General features: G+C 36.6%; 1 protein-coding gene across 1 annotated transcript in view; it reads left to right on the forward strand.

Annotated features, from left to right (window-relative positions):
- Positions 1–19,697, forward strand: part of mamo (zinc finger protein 628-like) — a 135,171-nt gene that overhangs the window by 76,432 nt on the left and 39,042 nt on the right. The window contains 1 exon segment of the mRNA XM_018462883.1: positions 5,504–5,570. Within this exon segment, the coding sequence (XP_018318385.1) occupies positions 5,504–5,570 (67 nt within the window).

Below are 19,697 nucleotides of genomic sequence, written 5' to 3' on the forward strand. Positions count from 1 at the left end.
TAGGTTACTGGGATATTTTTAAGTTTCGTAAGGCATGCGATCGATGCGATTCGCCGCAAATTATACGCAGTTGCTACTCAAAGAATGAAAATACATGTATTTTTTCTTTAATAAAGCGAAGATCTTTATTGTGTCTATCTCTAAATAACTAAAATATTGTGAATAAATATGCATAATTTCTTAGGAACTGATTAATGGAAAAAATACGATCATTATGGGTAATTATGACAGAAAAATGTAAAATTGAAAAACATTCTGTAACTTTGCAACCATTTAATTAATTTAAAAACATATTTTTTAATGTTATATGAATTTTATATTTTAAATATATGTAAATTAATTAGATGATATATTTATATTTTAATCAAATACGATCAAAATTGTTAACTTATAACTTTATTACGATTACCATACGAGATCATTTGTGATAGTGCGAGGAGAAATTGTGATAAAATATAAAGCTGATTACAAATAATCGTAATCAGTGTTCTATTAAAGAATGGTAGAATCAACATTTCAAAATGTTAAAAATATTAATTTTCTTTAAAATAATATTATTTGTCGGATACTCTGTTATATGAAAAAAGAACTATTCATATTTTCAAATTTCTATATCTTTCAAAAATAAAAGATCTTATCAAAATGAATCAGTATGCATTTTAAAACTAAAAGTTGCTACTTTGATGTGGCATTGATGAAATTAAGTAAAAAAAATATGTGCATGTTTTACAATGTTTGAAAAACAAGCTCAAAATCATCGTTTTTACCTCTTTAACTTTATCTCAAAATTGTGACGTGACAACAATTATGAATAGCCAACTTTTACCAATAGATTCGTGTTTAGCATGCAAAAATACGTCGGAAATGACTATTCATACTTATGTTGCAAATAGTGTTGTATAGTGTAATTATTAGATTCAGTGATTAAAGGTTATATCATATAACTTTAAGTTTTATAGAAAAATAAAACAGAATACGTATTCGATTAAAAAGTTAAGATCGTTTAAATAATGTTTAAATTTAGATTTTACATGCATCTATTTTATTATTATATTATTTTCATTATTAGAGTATAGATATTCTTTTTAATGTTATATTTATCCACACTGTTAAATCTATATATATAGTGTCAAATTTAACTTAACATGAGTCGTCACTGCTCCTACACAATCATATCGTTATTTTATATTAAAACAATGGTTATATTTGATATTATACAGTGTCAAATTGACACTATGTAATGTCAAATTGATACGATATGATGTCATATTTATCTATCGTTTTGGTAAAAAATAACTATAAATAATATATTTAGTAGGAACAATGGCGACTCACGTTAGGTTAAATTTGACACTATAGATTTAACAATGCAATATAATAAATTTATTACACAGGATATTTGTAATTCCATTTAAAATTTAACAAAAAAATACCAATGTAACTTTTGTTGCAAATTATTATCTATTAATTAAATACTTATAATTTCTAAATATGACAAGAAACTTAATTAACAGTAAAATTATTATCAAAAATGAACTTTAAACATAAATATATAAATTTCCATAAGTTGTTGATAGCTCCGTCTTTAAACAAAAATTTTATACATTTATAGTTTTTACAAATCTATGAAGATTTCTTTTTTATTTAATATAAAGAAACATAATTACTTTGTAAGTGTTGATAAAAATAACTCTAAAATTTGTTTTTTATTCAAATATGTTACAATGTTACCTCACTGTCACAATCACCCATAAAGATCCTACTGCGAGAAGTATTCTTTAGACACCTTTTTATTTGCAATTTTTATGGTATATGTAAACACATGATACAATGAATGAGTTACAACGATTGTGATAATAAAATTATTTAAATCTTCGTTTTATATCCTATTTTCGCATATATTCCATAGTGCCTTTAATCCGTATCAGTTTTAGCAGTTCACTTAATAACACATTCTCGCAGCAGCGAACATTTTTTTGCAAGAAGTGGAACACACGCGTAAATATAACGCGCCGTATAAACGAAGCGATACGTAACGTTTGTATGAAAACAACGAGATAAGAAATTTTCACGTCACAAAAAGACTAAAATTGCTATCCTGAAAGGTAAAACGGCAAAATTTGGCTCGGGAGCCGGAAGATATTTTGCGAGCACATTTGGATTTGTATTCACTCTGCGCATATTTAGCTACTAATGCAGTTGTGGTATATATTTCCACGTCTCTCTCATATTTCCACGATATTCAAACAAAACTTAGAATTAACTGCATTTAGTCATTTAAATCGTAATGTTTATGACGCAGCGCATAACTATTTTAATCTCCTATTCAATTTCTTTTTTTCTCTATTACGTGTAATAATACAATGCCCAATCACATTGTTACAATTCCTATAACTTCGTAACATTTGCATTATTATGCATCAGAGATAACGATTGTAATGGTTGTAGCGCGTGCATTAAAGGTTCAAATAAATTTCTGAATAAGAAACACGAGATGAGAATGCGAGCCTAGATCGTGATCCAACGATTACGTTCTGCAATCGTCGCTGTAGCGAAGAGATCCGACTGATGCGTCGCTATCTCAGGGTTACCTAACAGCACGCGCGAGGATGCACTTTCGGGCGACGTCACGAGCGTCCGATACGCTGTATGGTCGGTCGGCGCTAGCACAGTCGTGCAAAGTAAAAATAAAACGGCAGGCTAGAGAGAGAGAGGGGGGGGGGGGGGGGGGATCAGCGTAACCGCACGGTTATGAACAAAAAGGATGCAAAAAAACAATGGACGCGTGGTCGCGCCGGATCGATGCATATGCACACGACGTCGGACGCAGACTATAATCGCGTTTGACACGCAGGACCACAGGTGCCCGAAAGCAAGTGCAACCACTTTAGTGCTGACCCTTTCGCCTTTTTATTTCGTTTCTGAATCCTTGGTGAGAAGATCGGTCTTTTTCAAAGGGATCAAAAGTACAGTTTTGTTTAACGATTAGTTTTTTTGCTGCCTGTAAAAATAAAAATAATTATAATATAATAATTTTAATTTGTAACAATATAATATTCCTAATAATTTTAATTGCCTATTTCTTCTCTTACGTGAGCCTACAATGTATAATTAACCACATTTGCGTGCTAATATATAAATATTTTTTACTTAGAAAATTTAGTTATGTAATTACATGGCCTAGGTTTTTAAACGCTCGCACGATGATTGAAAGATTTGCTTATGACTTTATCACGAGCATACTTTGTGCCTTTTATCAAATTGTTGGCAATATTGCGGAATAGTGCAATACGTAGCAATTATGGAAAATAGAAAACGATAAATCACGGAAAGTGTTAACCATTTCAGTGTGATACTATTAATTATGAGTTGCACGTAAGACGGAAAATACCGGCGAACTGCGCCGCTTTGGTTTTTCTCGTTGGAACGTTAGTCTGCGCGTTCCTGTATCTATGCATCGATTGTAAATCATCGATTTGCTAATAATTTATGAGTAACGATCGCTCGATAAAGCTCACGGAGCCACTTTTCTTCGTAAGCATGCCCGCTAGCAACATGTTTCGACGTGCGCAGTGTACTCTTTTCAGTACATATCTCAATCAATAAAAAAATTTTTTTTAATTTTGCAGCAACTACAAACATTTATTGTGGTTTATTTATGATTTATTATTGTTGTCAAAGTTACGTAAATCGTTTAAATTAGCAAAGTAGCTTTATCTGAAATTTCTTATTAAAATAAATCGATATATGCTACATGTCGGCATTATCTTTATAGAAAAGAAATAAATATAAACGTATATATAAATTTTTACTGGCTATTTTTTAGGCCAACTGTCTGCAGTTTGGCTAACGCAAGATGATACTCCAAATGTAGGTTGAAGAACACGCATTGCTATTACATGCTTCTGCCTCTGTCTCTCTTTCTCTCTCTCTTTCGTGAATGCAGACGAGCTGCAAGCGCAATTCGCGTTACCTAAGGATCTATATAAAAGCGGAGTACATCGCCGCGAGACTCGCGCAGACGAATACACGTGCATGTATCACTCTGCGAAGTTTAGTAGAACTTAAGATACGCACGTACACAATGTACTGCCACATTTAAAAAAGCGTGGAAAAGTAGAAATGAAATATAGTGTTCACAAGATGTAAAAAGATACAAAGATAATTAGGAAATAAGTAAGTGTGATCAAGAAGTAAAACAAATGAGAAGTTTTATGTCTGTTAAGCGTACGAATACATATGAAATAGAAGTCTTAATTATATTTGTTAAATCAGCAATGAAGAAATAAGATATTATATAATTAAAGTTTCAGAGCAAACAAATCAACTTATATATCTATATAAAGGAAATTTGTTTATTTTTTTATTAATGAGATATTGTATATGTAAGATCAAAATTATTTTATTTACTAATATATAAATGATAACAAAATAAAAGTACTCAATAGGTATTATAAAAATCAATTTTATCGAAAAAATATTAATTATGCAATATTGTGTTTTTTCTCTTTTACTTTTAAACACACAGTAATATACACATAAATTGTAAAGACAGTTACTTACAATTTGCCAAAAAAGTTCGTTCCGAGAAGTTAAGTACTCACAATTTATTATCTCAAATGTCATTCTCAATTAAGATTGGAGTGTTACGCCGAGCTTTCAAAATAATAAGACTCATATATGTAAATATTTCATCGCGGGTCTATTTCATAAAGAATCCGACATTTCATCATAACATTTTTTTATCGATCAGACTCGTGAAGGAATCGATCCGTCATCGTCAGACATGCGAAGGCACTAGTTATGTTTCATACTCGTGATCATACATCGAAAATAATAATTAGCTTCTCGGCGCGCTGCTGCGTAAGACATCGATGCGTGCGATACTTTTACGCATCCCCTCTTTACCTTTCTTTCACAGGACTCTCTCCCCTTCCCCTTTCTTTCTCTCTCTCTCTCTTTTTCTTTCTTTCTTTCCTTCCCAACCACCGGCGTTTTTTTGGTCCAACGACGCCTGTGCCTCTCTACGAATCACGAGATCCGCGAGAGAAACGTGCGCGACGCCGTTGTCGGTGCGTATGTGTGTTATCCGTGTGGCATACGTGCGTATCCGTGTTGGCGCGCGTCCTCCTACATCGCGCCGCGAGTGTGTGCGTGCGCGCTGAGAGCGCGCACGCGCGCATCGCGCGACGGCTTTGTGTGGGAGAGCGCGCGCGTGCGTGTGTACGCGGCGGTGCGCGCGTGAGCGTTTCACACCTGACTACAACGCGAGTCATATGAGCGACTATCGAAACATCGAAAGACGATCGCGAGGGCGCGGAAAAGCGCGAATGACGCCGAAAATCCTGTCGGCGTACGCACGGATTTATCGCGCGGCGCTCACGGCACTCAGCCGCGCAGAATCGATTTATTTTGTCGGCACGGCTGCGCGGCGAACACGGTAGGTTAGTTGACCGCGGGGCCGAGCGAGCGCTGAGCTGACAGTAGGCCGGCGACGTCACAGTGGGCCGGTTCGAGCCTTCCTTCGTTCGATTCAGGCAGGCTCCTCTATTCGTTTTACATGTAGCAAGGTAAATATTTAAAGCGCGGTGTTTTACGATTTCACGAAAGAACGTGGCCCAGTGCGCGAATAATTATTTTTACCGTCGTTATCGTCGTCGTCATCATCATCATTAAACGTCGTCGTCATCGTCATCGTCGTGCGTCGTCACCGGGGGCAGACGACAACCGTTTTAATATCCCGACGGTTTTTGTGACGCGTGCGCGATTTCATCGTGACAAACGTCAAATGGACCAACGGAGAGAGAGAGAGAGAGAAAAAGAGAGAAAAAAGATATTATACATATTCACTCTGCGAAGAGGGTGGGATCAACATTTTCATCTATCGCCGTCGTACGTCATCCGTCGACGTTACACTTGCCATATTCGTTAACCATCGTTGCCATTAACGTTCCGTCGCACTCGACCGCTATCACTGCTACCTGCCACGAGGCTTGACGAGTTCGTGGAAAAGATAGACAAACGGAGAGAAAGAGAAACGAAAATAAAAGGTCGAATCGTGAGAGAGAGCGATCGACACCGAGCGAAGGGATCACAGGGAGAACGGGTGAAAAATCGTGGCCTCGCGTCACGCGAAAACCACGCGCACAACTTTCGTGTTACTCTCTAAAATTTTTAGAGTGAATCTCACTCTGAAGAGTAAGATCTCACTCTTAAAGATTGAAAGATCGAGCCACTTCTTTTCAAGAGACTGGCCTAATTTTCATTTCTTTACAGTGGAAACCTACTTCAGAGAAAATTTGGTGAAGTACGCGCGAGTTTTCGGATCGGACGATGTTTCGATTTCATGCTCGATACGTTGATTTCATTCGATCGGTTTGTTCGCACGCGTTGTTCTGCCCTTCAGCGGAGCTGTCACGACACGCGTGAAGTGACGAAGACTGTCTCTTTCTCTCTCTCTCTCTCTTTCTCTCTGTCTCTCTGTCTCTGCGGAGCGCGCGTCGCTGCACCGTTCGAACTACAGTGGAGACACGTGAAAACACGCGCTCTGACAGCTTGCGCTACGGCTACGGCGCGTGCACGTCACGTTCGCGGTCCGCGCGCGCGTTTCTGACAGCTGCGATTATAAATCGGCGCGGCGACCTTGCGCGGCCCCGAAAAGTCTTGGCAGCCGCTTTCGAATCTCGCGGTCGGTCCTGTGCATTCGTTAAGCCGTGACGTGCACGCGCGTTCGAAATAGTTCGGCTTCCTCTACGCAACAACGGAAAAGCCTGGCTCGAAGTCGAGGGAGGGAGAGAGAGAGAGAGAGAGAGAGAATGGAAAAAGCGATATCGAGACGTACGCTTTTGGCACGGTGGTCCTCGCGCGTGCCGCGACACACGTGACAGTGAAACAGTGCAACCGCGCGAACGACGCGCTTGGAGCCGCGAGGAAACGCCGAGGACGCGGAGCGACTCGCGACTCGCGTCTCGCGTCGTTTCGCTCGCGGCTTCTGTCGTCGCGCTGCCTCTCGAGTCGTCGACACTCCGTCTTGAATCATATCGTAGAGAGGGAGTGAGGTCGAGAGAAGGAAATCAGCTGCGTTTATTAGCGCTCAGCTGTGATAAGTCCGAGCGCGAGTTTGCGATGAAAAGAGAAGGAAGGAGGAAACCAATGAAGCTTAAAGAGAACGTCACGAGAAAGGTGCGACAAAATGCGCGCGCGTGAATATACGCGTGTTGTCAAGACTTAGGCAAGTTGCAGAGAGTGCGTGTCCCGCGAGCCGCAAATACGGACGGACGAAAATACCTCACGTGCGTCGAGAAATTGATGAGACAGAGAGGGAGAGGGAGGGAAACGCGCTAGGGAGAGGTAAGAGGCAGATTCGTTTTTGGAGCACGAGGGGAGTCGAGAAGACGATCGGTGAGGAGCGTCATCGAGTGAGCGAGTAAAAGTAAAGTCCTGAGAAAATCTAGAGCGATCGAACGGCCCGCTCCGACAAGAGTGGCTCCGAGGAGGCTTTAACTATTCGAGCATCGACGTATTCTCTCGCGGATTTCACTTTGGTAGCGGCAGAAACGGCAGTCATAGTGACGTAGTTCTGAGGTGGGCTCATTTTGAGATGAATTCGTGCTGAGCTGGTCGGAGACAACCATTTGAATAACATTATGCAAAAATGAGTTAATCCGTGATATCAGTTTTCCCTTTCTTTATTTTTCCTTTTTCATCGTTGTTGAACGTTCCTTATAAGTACTTTTATTAAAACATTTATGGCCGTATTCACACCTCATTTTTATCGACAAATTCGCACATAGTTTACATTACATATATTATAGAATCTCAGCAATAAATATGAGCATTTATCGATAAAAATGAGAATATGATCCTCAATCTGAAGATGTTTCTAGTTACTATAAAAAAAAAGATGACATTATTGTTTTATCAATTTATAATACATAATTTGGAAAAAATTGTTATTGTTGTTGAATGTTTTTCATAAACATTTAATTTAGAGATTTTTTGTTAATATCATGAAAAAAAAGATGACATTGTTATGAAGTTAGTCTACAAAAATTGGAAAAAAAAACGAATTATACACGATAGCTGACTCGGTGAAATTTTTAATTATAAATTGATTAAAAAGAACATTACTCTTATAGTAGAAAAAGGGTTAATTCATCTTTGCATGGCATATTTAAAGAAAACAAAAAGTGAAAATTTTGAATGAATATTAATACAAGAGCAATTCTTTTGTAACAAACATTTATTTTTTTTATCCTTTTTATAGATCCATCTCATATGACGTGTGTCATATGTGTATAGACTTTCTGTTTGTTATTCGAGTTTCTTGACTGACAATGATCCAATAATAGATTCTAAGCACAGCGCGCACTTCGGCGTGAAATTTTCTTTCATACCAGTATCCGCTTGCCCTTGATGGCTTTCTCACTCTGCCCTATTACTTTAATTACTCAAATTCGCGGCAAAAAGGCTTGAAACAAACATTGTCCCATACGTTGACGTAAAGTGCAAGTGGTAGTGGTGGCACGCGCTCTGTAATCAAATCCCGACTGGCTTCAGTGTACTTCATCGTTCGAAGCTTTGATTAGAATCAGTTTCGAACTAATTCAATTAGCTTTGACATTTCGAACGGATTCGTTAGAATGATTTTCTACGTCGAATATGCGTCTATTATATTTCTAGAATGTACATTATGACACGTGGTTAAAGCAGATAAAGTGTAAATTATAATCTGAACAATTATTTGTCAAAAGTAAATTTTTGATCATAAAACTTGTAATTGATCTGTTTCTGTTATAATTAATATGTGATCACATAAAAAATTAAAAATTGAAATTATCAAAACGATTGTTTGTTTAAATGAAGCTTTATCTGTTGTACTCTTCAATTATAAAGAATATAGTCAAAATATTTTTGAAATAGTTATGATCTACCTATATTTTATCTGACAATTTTCGCCTTATCTTTCACTAAATCAGGACTTTCCTCCCAAAAATTTTTTGGCGCAGTAAATCTGAAATATCATATGTTTCTGTCATTAGAGTGCAATGCCTCGTAGATCATTTCCCACTTCTCTTATTCTTACGTTTCATTATGCCGCGATTCTAACGCCTGTACGACGACGATATAATAGCGTTTCCGCGATCGACTTGCCTTGACAGAGACAGACCGCGTGACGTATCGCTCGTGTCTCGACGACGAGAATACCGAAGACGACGCTCCGTCCTCGTTCCTCGATTCGGCCCTCGCGCCGCGCAGTCTGTCTTCGTCAGGGAACTGCATTCGATGTTCGGAGTCCGCGTGTTGTCACGTTGCATGGACGTCAGAGACGTCGGATTTTGCAAGGAGCTTCAATAACGAACCCTTGCGATATCGTGCGTCGGAATACGGTAAATGCTAAAGTCTTACGCTCACTGCTACCGCGAATAATCGAATATGGATTATTACAATAATTCTCATCTCATACTTGCATTATCGTTCACTGTTATTCGTCAAACTTAACGTGAAACTTCAACTCTAACGTTTGTTTCGTCTGACACGCGCTACTATAAAAAATAAGCGTATCCCGCGACTATTAATTACTACCCTGTAGAGGAGAGGGGTTTATTTTTGAAATCTTACAGCTTTTCCTGAATGAAATTTGTTATAATTCATCATTTTATTGTATTTTTTGTTTCGAAATATGAACATATTATAGTGGCTTTCCCTGTAAAAGTTAAAATTTACTAAAAGGGAAAGAAATACAAATATGAATAATACGTTAATTTTAACGCATTCTAAATAAATGAATTTTACAAAAACAATAATATATTCATCGCGGGCGCGATTCTTTTGACAGTACGGCCCTGCGCTCTAAGCAGCATAGACATTTGACGTTTCGCGAAGGTCGCATGTTCCAGCTCTCTCTCTCTGTCTCTTTTTCTCACTTTGTCACAATACACGTTCTCTCTCTCTCTCTCTCTCTCTGTTCGCGTCGCGCCCCCATCTTTTTTCTACTTCGTTCTCCGTCTGCCTCCCGCGCGGCATGTACGCACACGTACGCGTACATACGTACGTACGTACGTACCTTCCGACATTTAACGATCGTTACGCGTTCAATTGTTCACCGTCGCCGTCACCGCCGGAAAGGCCGCGCACGACTTTCCGACAAGCCAAAGTCACTCGTTTCGCGAGGCGATATTTTCCGCGGCGCGTTATCGGCGTGACATTGAGGATCGCCCGAGAGAGAGAGAGAGCGAGAGAGAGAGAGAGAGAGAGAGAGAGAGAGAGAGAGAGAATTGCAATGTAACGCAACGCGGCGTTAGCCGCCACCGTTATCGTAGATACCGCGACGTCGCGATGCGCCGCGCCGCGGCGTCGATCAGCTGGCGTCGCTCCGTCTCTCTTCCTCCGCACGACGCCGGCAGCGTGCACCTCTCCCCCCTCCCCTCTGTGTTCCATCGTACGCGTATATACAACCGAATGCTAATGGAGCATGCAGACGCGCGTTAGACATTTGTTTGACGCGTGGATTGTGTGTAGGATATTTGGAAAACCCGTCGAAAGACCTGCACTTGAGTAGCAGACGAATGTAAGTTGAAAAATTCATATGTGTATTCCGGGAATAAATCTGCGAAAAAATCGTAATCGCGGATACTTCTTTCATGAATTAAATAAACGATGGACTTGTATAAATTAGATAAGATCGGTCAAATTTGAATTTATAGCCCGAAGTAACATACAGTACAGATACTATCACTCGTGGAAGAAACACCCACATAAGTTTTATCGAACGGTCATGTAAAAAATTAGGATATTATAAAGAAGCAATTGTGTCGTTCTTTTATATATTTTACTTGTACACATACTAACACCAATTGCAAAAGCTTTATAAATTATTTTTAATTTTACATGCCAATATGAATTGTCTTTCTTTCGTGGAACATTGATAGTATAATCGATAAATTTCAAAAATTCGCGTTTGACATATAAAATTAAAAATAATTTATAAAGTTTTTGCCAGCCTATCCACCTATGGGAATAGTTTTATAAATGATTTTTAATTTTATATGCCAAACGCGAATTTTTGATATTTATTGTATATAATGTCTATAATCTACGAAATAAACAATACATTTTGGCATATAAAATTTAAAAAATTTGTAAAGCTTTTGCAATTGGTGTTAGTATACAAGTATTCTAAAACAATAATATAATTGTTTTATAATTGTTTTATAATGTTCTAGTTTTTTACCATTCGATACAATTTATGTGAGTGTTCAAACTTTCATAAACGGCAGTTTATATATAACTTATTTATGATGTGTACTCTCAAGCAGCTTTGTCTTCAAATACAAATTATTTATCTTACTACATCATTATCAGTTAATCTAGCAGCGTTGTATAGTAGACATAATAACAGTAATAATAATAATAATAATCGTATTTAGAAGTTGTGAGGTGAAATTTGCTTCATCTTTTGAGAAACTTATTGTTTTCCTGATTATAACGTATATAGATATGTCAAAACCAACAGAACTGAATTTACTTTATTCTGCTTCTCAGATATCAAAATATTTTAGCGATAGATTCTTTGGAAATTCAAAATCGATAATTTTTAATTTTTGTAACTTTTTTTTAGAAATGTTGCAAATATGTGCAATATGCGCAAATACATGCTGTTAAAATATTTTCAGAATATACATTTTTTTTTATTTTTTACTGCTTTCAAATATAAAACTGACCCATTTAGCATGCAGGTGATGGATAATCAAAAACATAACACAAAAAGATAACCAAAAACATAATTTTGTTGATCAATTTTAAAAAATAATTAGAAATAATTATAAAGATTATTTTCATATCTGATTTTATTCATTTTGAATCAATTATATATTCACTTCTATTATTTTTCTCCCCCTTTTTAAATACATTTGTGTACATATACTGTACATATATTTCTCATTGTTTTAATTTTTATATTTGTTTCGTGTAATGCAATATTACTTTTTATCACACTTTTTTGTGCATATTTGCATCGTTTATATATTTCTTGAAAAAGAATTATAATAGTTATTACGATTAAAATGGTTATTTTAATTTAAATAATATCGCTTTCTCTTTTCTCTTTTATTTTCTTTCTTTTCCGATTCTGTCGCGATTTCCACACGAAATTAAAGAAATGCCAAACTCACGCACTCATAACAGTGTAAAAACAGCATCCTCTAGCTATAGCGAAAGAGAGAGAGACTGCAGTATTTTGTACATTTTCTGCACTGATTAACGCATTCTCGCGCGGCGGGGTCGTTAACACTGATAAATCAAAAGAAAGCGATTCGTTCAAGATTCCTGCTTCATCGAAGCACCGATCGAATCATTTTTACAATGTCACGGTAAAATAGATATACAGGATATACACATCGAAAGATGGGTCCCGAGAGACAATCCTGCGAGCGTTAATAATTAAACTCGATCAATATCTCGCGATCGTTAAAAAATTGAGATGAAATATTGCCACGACAGTTATTTTAAGATAAATATCGTATGCATGTTTTTCCAACCATAAATTTTGATTTTCAATTCACGAAACGGGCTCTTAATTTCTATGTATATTTCAAATTTTTTATTTTTACTAATTTAGTATCAACATGTTCTCTTTGATGATGTTGTTCTCTTTGATTATCAGTATTCATCATATTGCATTGCGACAGCGTTGGCTTTTAGGGAAGAAAATGATTAATATCAATACAGAATGAATAACAGTATCGATATCTGGTTACGTTTAAGCATCGGTAGTCAGTGTTTGTAATCTAATTTTCACACACTCGAGAGGAAAACTACATACGGCAAAACATGTGCGTGCATTTCCACGTACCATATACATATGTATGTCGACACAGGTTATCGATTCATAATCATAATCGCGACAGATAAGAGCTACCGCGAGAGAGCTTACTCGTTCGAGGTGTTACGTTATCATGTTACGGTAGACCTTTGTTTGCAAACGTCTTCGCGAACTGAAGAAAAATTAATATTTTCTTTGCTTGAGAGATTCAAAGTAAGAAGACTAGATTTATATCTTTGGTCTTGCAATTTTTGTATTTAAATTTTTATATAACCTTCATATTTAATATTTAAAATTTTTGAATATGTATATATAAAGAGTATATTTATTTCATAAAAATTCGAATATATATTTTCAAAAATTATAAATATTAAATATAAAAATTATATAAAAATTACATAAAAATTTGAATACAAAAAAGTTAAAAAGTTAAAACGTTACAAATTATGGACTTAATCTTTTCGTTTTAAATGTTTTGCGAACGAAATGTATTAATAAAAGAAACGCTAATGCTTTATATATGCATATATATATATATATATGCATGAAAAAAAAGGTGCTTATTTAAAATTCTTCCTTCAAAACATGATTATTGTTACCAAGCATCTATCTGCAGAGAATAAAAATGGATTTTGCAAATGTTAAAAATCACTTTTGCTTTGAATCGTTCATTTATTTACATGTAACATAAAGTAAATGGTTACGGATGATAACCTCACACTGCCCTGTATGCCAGGACAAAACTCCGTGTTCCTATACGTATCACAAAAAATAAAAATTGCGTAACAGCTATCTATTCCGTTGTCATCAGGCCGGACGACTTAAATCGGTTTCCACTGGTTCACGATCTTTTGATTGGCGGCATTCTACAGAGTGATTTTCGATGGGCACCGCCGATGGGCGGTTTTGCCTACAATCCAAACGTATATATATCCGTACACGTATACACGTGTACATATCGTGATCATTTTTAAAACGTGACGGAGACAGACGGACGAGATTCTCGGGCGACGAGATAGAGACGTAATGATTGCAATATTCCACTAGTAATTGCTCCAGTCGGCCGCACCGTTGAAACATCATTCGCGCCCACGAGTCGTAGATTTGTTTTTCCCTCCCCGTTTCCATCTCCGCGCGTGTCGCATCGTCCGCCGCCATGCCGTGCTCGGCGTCGCGTCGGCCGAAATGTCATTCTCGCAGGGGATTCGTTTTCTCTCTTTCCTCGGCCCCCCAATCTCTATCCGGTGGCGATCCGTCCCTACCCCGCACCACCTCCACCATCCCCCGATCGCGAACCGCGTGCTGTTCTCGATGCCATTCATCGCGGTTCGAAATCGATACGTGCCATTAAATGCTGGCAATGCATTTAAAACGAACGATCGAGTCGAACGGGGGAATACGCACGCGATTAGATTCGCGAAACTGATCCTCGTTAATATCACGTTATAATCCGCAAATCAACTTCCGGCTCGCTATAAACGCAGAGAACGAAAATGGCATAAGTCAAGTACGCTGACATCTGAGATATTTATGGCTCTCTGGTCTGAGCATCGACGTTACTTAACTTTAACCATAACTTTAAGTAATTCTATACCATAACCGGTGCAAAGCACGCTAACGATGCGAAATATCGACACTTACTTGTTTGGCCTCGATATCGCGAGTCTAACGACGCCGCTTCGTAACTTGTACGAAAAAATACGAATGATTATTTAAATATCCGCGCGTTCGCATTTCTTATGACGTATCTCTGAATATTCCGACGATAAATATGTCCTTTTAAATATGATCTGTCGATATTTCTTCGCGATTCTAACGACAGTACTTTGTCTCGTCATAACGCTATCATTCTTTTTACTTCACAAGCAACCGATAAGAGCGAGCGAACGCTACCGCTATCGCCGCTCACGAGCGTGTCGCGCGCGTGAAAGGAAGCCCTCGGCAAAAAGCTCACCACGGGGTATTAGTCATTGGTAACCGACCGAAGCTTTTTCGCCGCACGTCGTGCCGTGCCGTGCGATTCCCGCAGTCCTGACCGCGTCGCCTCGGCTGATTTATGGCGAGCCATCGTTATTTTCACCTAGGCTAGTCTAGCTAGACTAACCCGCGCTACGCGCTTCTTCTGGGATGTCCCTTTCCTCCGGCGCTCTTTCTTTCGCCTTTCAGCTTCTTTCTCCCGCGGATCTTTCGCACTCTCGCTTCTTCATTCCTTTCATCATCTTCGGCTCCCTCTTTCTATCTACCTCTCTCTCCGTCCGTTTCTTGCTCCCTCTCTGACTCTCCGATTGGACTTCCTACCTGTTCAGTTCACGTTTAAACGTGGGTGGGAGAGAGGCTGGTCGTTACCACCGGTTAACGATGGCTAGGTGCTACTACCAGACATCTCTTATCCCCCGTCGGAACCTCGTAACCGAGTGAAGTTGCGCGAAAAATACCTGACCGAACCGGAATGCCTCCGCGTCGCCGGAAGTCCGGCCGTTACGCGTCAATTTCGCCGAGTAATTGACTTGAACATCCAGATAATATTATTATCCTTGACCGATCCTACAGCTGCCGATCGTTCGCTGCAGCCTTAAATCTATTGACTCTTTCTGACAGATCAGCGAGTCTACAAATATCTTTGTTCATAAGTACTTACACAGATTCTTAACTTCCAGCCGACAACATAAATTGTAACTCTTTCAACTCTTCCTCGGATAATAGGAGTTTTCGAGAATCGGAACAAATTTTTTTATCTTTCCGGATTATATAAAAATTTAAAAAAATACTTAAGTTTTTAATTACGAGTTTTTATCATCATAGAAATCAGATGTATTTTATATATTTAAATTTATTCACAATTAAAATATCGATCTTTAAAAATCCCAGTTTTGTCGGCGAAAAGTAAAATACACGGATCTTCGAACTATAGTTTTCTCGGATCTCTCTGTTGATCTTTGAATTCGCAGAGTCTCGGACGCATGGATTCGCAACTTTACAAGCAATAAATCTATATATACTTACTTAGATTCTATGATTTCTAGATTCTCGAATTTTATCATGAATCCACTAAGGTTTCTTACAGACTTTTGAATTAAATCTAAGAGACTTTAAAACTTCAAATGAGCATTTCTAAAATCGATTGCGCGCATTATAAACATTTTATATAAACAAAACTTTCAGCTTGCTGTCAACCGTGCAGGTCGACCGTGGCATAATAGCAATATAATTCTCTCTTCATTATATTATATTGCCTATGTTGAGCGATTCGATTATTCCTCGCCATTAATTTAACAAAATTTGCGTTACACCGCGGAGAAACAAAGCGTAAATTATTACCGCGATCAAAATTACCGCGCCGTCATTGCGGTCTGGTTCGTTACGAGCGAGCGATTTGCTCATTCTAAAATTCATCATTTAATTATAATGCGTTACAACCGCTGTCACTCCAACGGTAATCCCGGCTCGCCGCATCAGCTCCTGGATTTCGCGTCGATTGCGCCGATTTGTATCGATCTGCATCAACCGACTCATGAATTTCGAGACACATGGTGTATAGGATGATGTCCCAAATAACTAAATTTTGAATATTCTTCTAGTTACAAATTTTATAGGAAATTCGCGTTTTTCATAGCGAAAACCTTACTGGAGTAAATTTATTTATCGCGCGCGCGCCGGTTCTCATCTTCAACATCAGATATCTTGACTACTCTAAGCTTAAACGAAATTTTGACTAAATATATTTTATGAAATTATTTAAAATCAACTAAAGAACATTATTTATTTTTGCTTTTTCGAATTCAATTTATTAGAAGCTTTCATATTACTTTCAGTTTTGAATAACTTGAATATCAATATTTCTCTGTTAAAGAAACCGATATATTTCTTTAAATATACTATCATGTATCCGTGATTGAAAGGCTATTTGGCGGTTGAAAGGCACCTCGTATATATTGCTATTATTTCCACGTCTCTTCGTCTCGTTTTCCCTCTCAAATAGATACACCGATGTTCTTTTTCTCAGACGACAGTCGATAAACTGTTTGGAATGTCGTCGAAGTTGTAACGAAGCGCCATAAAGTTACAACTACGTCTCCGGTGCGAAACTCCTACGAACTTTCAAATACCTCTGTCCAGGTAAAAGTTTAAGGAGCTTTTGCAGTGTATGCATTCTCTCTCTCTCTCTCCCTCTCGTTGGCAAGCGTATCCTACGGCGACAAAAACGCAAATAATCCGATGCATGTTCTTTCTCTTTAATGAATCGAGATTTGATATTTTCTTATAAGGAAATACTGTAGGAAAGGTCACTTTATACATATATTATAGATATATACTTTGTATAAAACTTTTTTTAAAAAGTTTGCTTAAAACATGAAGAAAAATAAATGATTAAATTCTTAAATTAAAATCAAATCACTTTTACTTTAATCTTTTCAAGTCTGAATTTTTTTAGAAATGGGACATATACAGAGTGTTTGATAAGTAACGATAAATCTTTCGCACAAGGGCAGAATGGACTAAACTGAACAGAAAAGTCCTCTACCATTTATACCATTATTTTCGCAATAGTTAATAAGATATTAATTACTAAAAAATTGTCGAAAATTGGTCTTCAATAATTTTTTACTCAAATACTATCAACTTTACAGAAAAACTGAAAGAGACAAAAATTGTTTATTTTCTTCTTATAGAGCTCTAAGAATTTTTTTCATACTGTATTTTCATGTTGGTAAAAATAAGAAAATATAGTACTAAAAAGTTGATGAAAAATTTTGAAAAAAATTCTTAGAACTCTATGAGAAGAAAATAAACAATTTTTGTCTCTTTCAGTTTTTCTGTAAAGTTGATAGTATTTGAGTAAAAAATTATTGAAGACCAATTTTCGGCAATTTTTAGCAATTAATCTTGTTAACTATTGCGAAAATTGCAAAATGGTAGAGGACTTTTCTTCTCAGTTTAATCTATTCTGCCCCTGTACAAAAGATTTATCGTTACTTATCAAACACCCTGTATATCGTTTTATTATTTTTAAAGGTTTAGAGGATCGTTAAATACAAAAATGAGGTCAAAACATAAAAATTTAAAATAGTGGATCCAAGTAATAAAAAACGAGTCGAAAGGAGAAGGGAGAGACAGAAAGAGAAAGAAGGAGAAAGAACCTTTCATATTATAATTACACTGTCACATCATGATTTTTAGAAAACCAAATAGATAAAAAGCGATAAATTTTTTCTCAAAATCATTTTTCCTAAAAATTGTGACGTAATAATCAAATTTTGACAACGGATTCTTGTTTAGTAAACAAAAATACGACGGAAATCATTATTCACACTCGTGTTATAAAAAAAGGTCAAATTTTGTCGAACAGTGAATCCGAAAATTTTTCGATCTTCCTACGTAAATAATTGTTTTAATCTTATGAGTGCATTTATCACATTTTTTAATTAAAGTTTAGACAATTTTCTTTAAAACTAGCTGTGGTTGAACTGAATAATTTAATAATTACCAAAGATATGATTTTTTTTTAATTCTGGGTTATATGGGAATTTATTTTATATGGGGGTTTACAAATTATAATATATTATTAATTTCTTAAGATTAATTTTTATTTTTTACTCTACTAATTTTTATTATTATTTACATTTTTTATTTCTATAATTAATATAGCTCTATCGATTTTTTATCTTTTCTCTGTGATTATTTATCTGTGTTATATAAAATCTATGATTTTAACAGGTAATTTTGAGAATACAGATGAAAGATAATAAATATTAGATAAATTATTATTTGAGAATAAATAATTTCTCCAGTAATATTTTGCTATAAATAACCAATGTAATTAATAGTGTCTCCGAAAATGTTTTGATAAATTTGGAATTTGATATATTTGCATTTTTCGTTTTACGTATTTTCTATTTTGTAGGAAAGGAAACTATTTTTCACGTAATTTTTGACAGAGACATTTTTTCGAATGCTCGTTCCATTTTTAACAAAGAACGAAAGTAACTTTAATTATATGTCGTTTCGTAATTTAATGATTAGCAATTACTTTGCTGGCGCGATTACTACTAGCCATACGAGATGAACGAAGGTATGTTCTTCTATTTAGCAACCCTTCGTTATCTCCGTGGCTTTGGCCACGATATATCGTCATTAGCCGTCACGCACCGGCTCGCAATACGCACATGCCCGCTAATTAACGCAGGCCTTACATTTCTTCCAAATAAATTTACCCACAGCTTCTAATTAACACGAACGTTCACCCGAAACGAAATATCCCTTTCTAAAGCAATCTACCTCGACTCGAAATTTACTATCCCCCTTGGAGCTTCTAAATTATTCTAGAATGTGACAATTCTTGCGGAGCGCTCCCCGGCTGTTGTTTCACGACCGTTTGATATACCTAAGTACACTTAAGTGTGCGTAAAAGCCGACCCGAGGAAACAGGATGTCAGGAAATACGGTATTGGATCCGGTATAATGATCGCGGTGCCTCCCACGTAGTTGCTTTATTTTATAATAATCGATTATAAATAACAAAGTGTCATTTCCGTAATGTCAACATTTCTTTAATATCGCTTAAAATGCCAGAGATATAAATACGCGTTGGTACATTACCCTACGAAAAAAAGCTGCTATTAAAGTATGGCTTTTTTCAAGTTTTCCCATAAGCATTATTGATTTGTGCAGTTCCATTTTGAATAAAAGACGTCGCCGCTGCATTCGTGCAATGTGCTAATTACTTTATATTTATATGTAATAGATTTTTCACGAGGCACGTTTTATTGCGTAGCGACGAGTGACAGCGGATTGCACTTCAAATGACACTGCTATAGATAGAAAATTGTCTTATCAAGCTCTTTAATATGGCGTGCATAATATATAATCGTAACTG

This window comes from Mycetomoellerius zeteki, unplaced genomic scaffold (genome assembly GCF_001594055.1).
Source record: "Mycetomoellerius zeteki isolate Tzet28-1 unplaced genomic scaffold, Tzet1.0 scaffold149, whole genome shotgun sequence".
NCBI lineage: Eukaryota > Metazoa > Arthropoda > Insecta > Hymenoptera > Formicidae > Mycetomoellerius > Mycetomoellerius zeteki.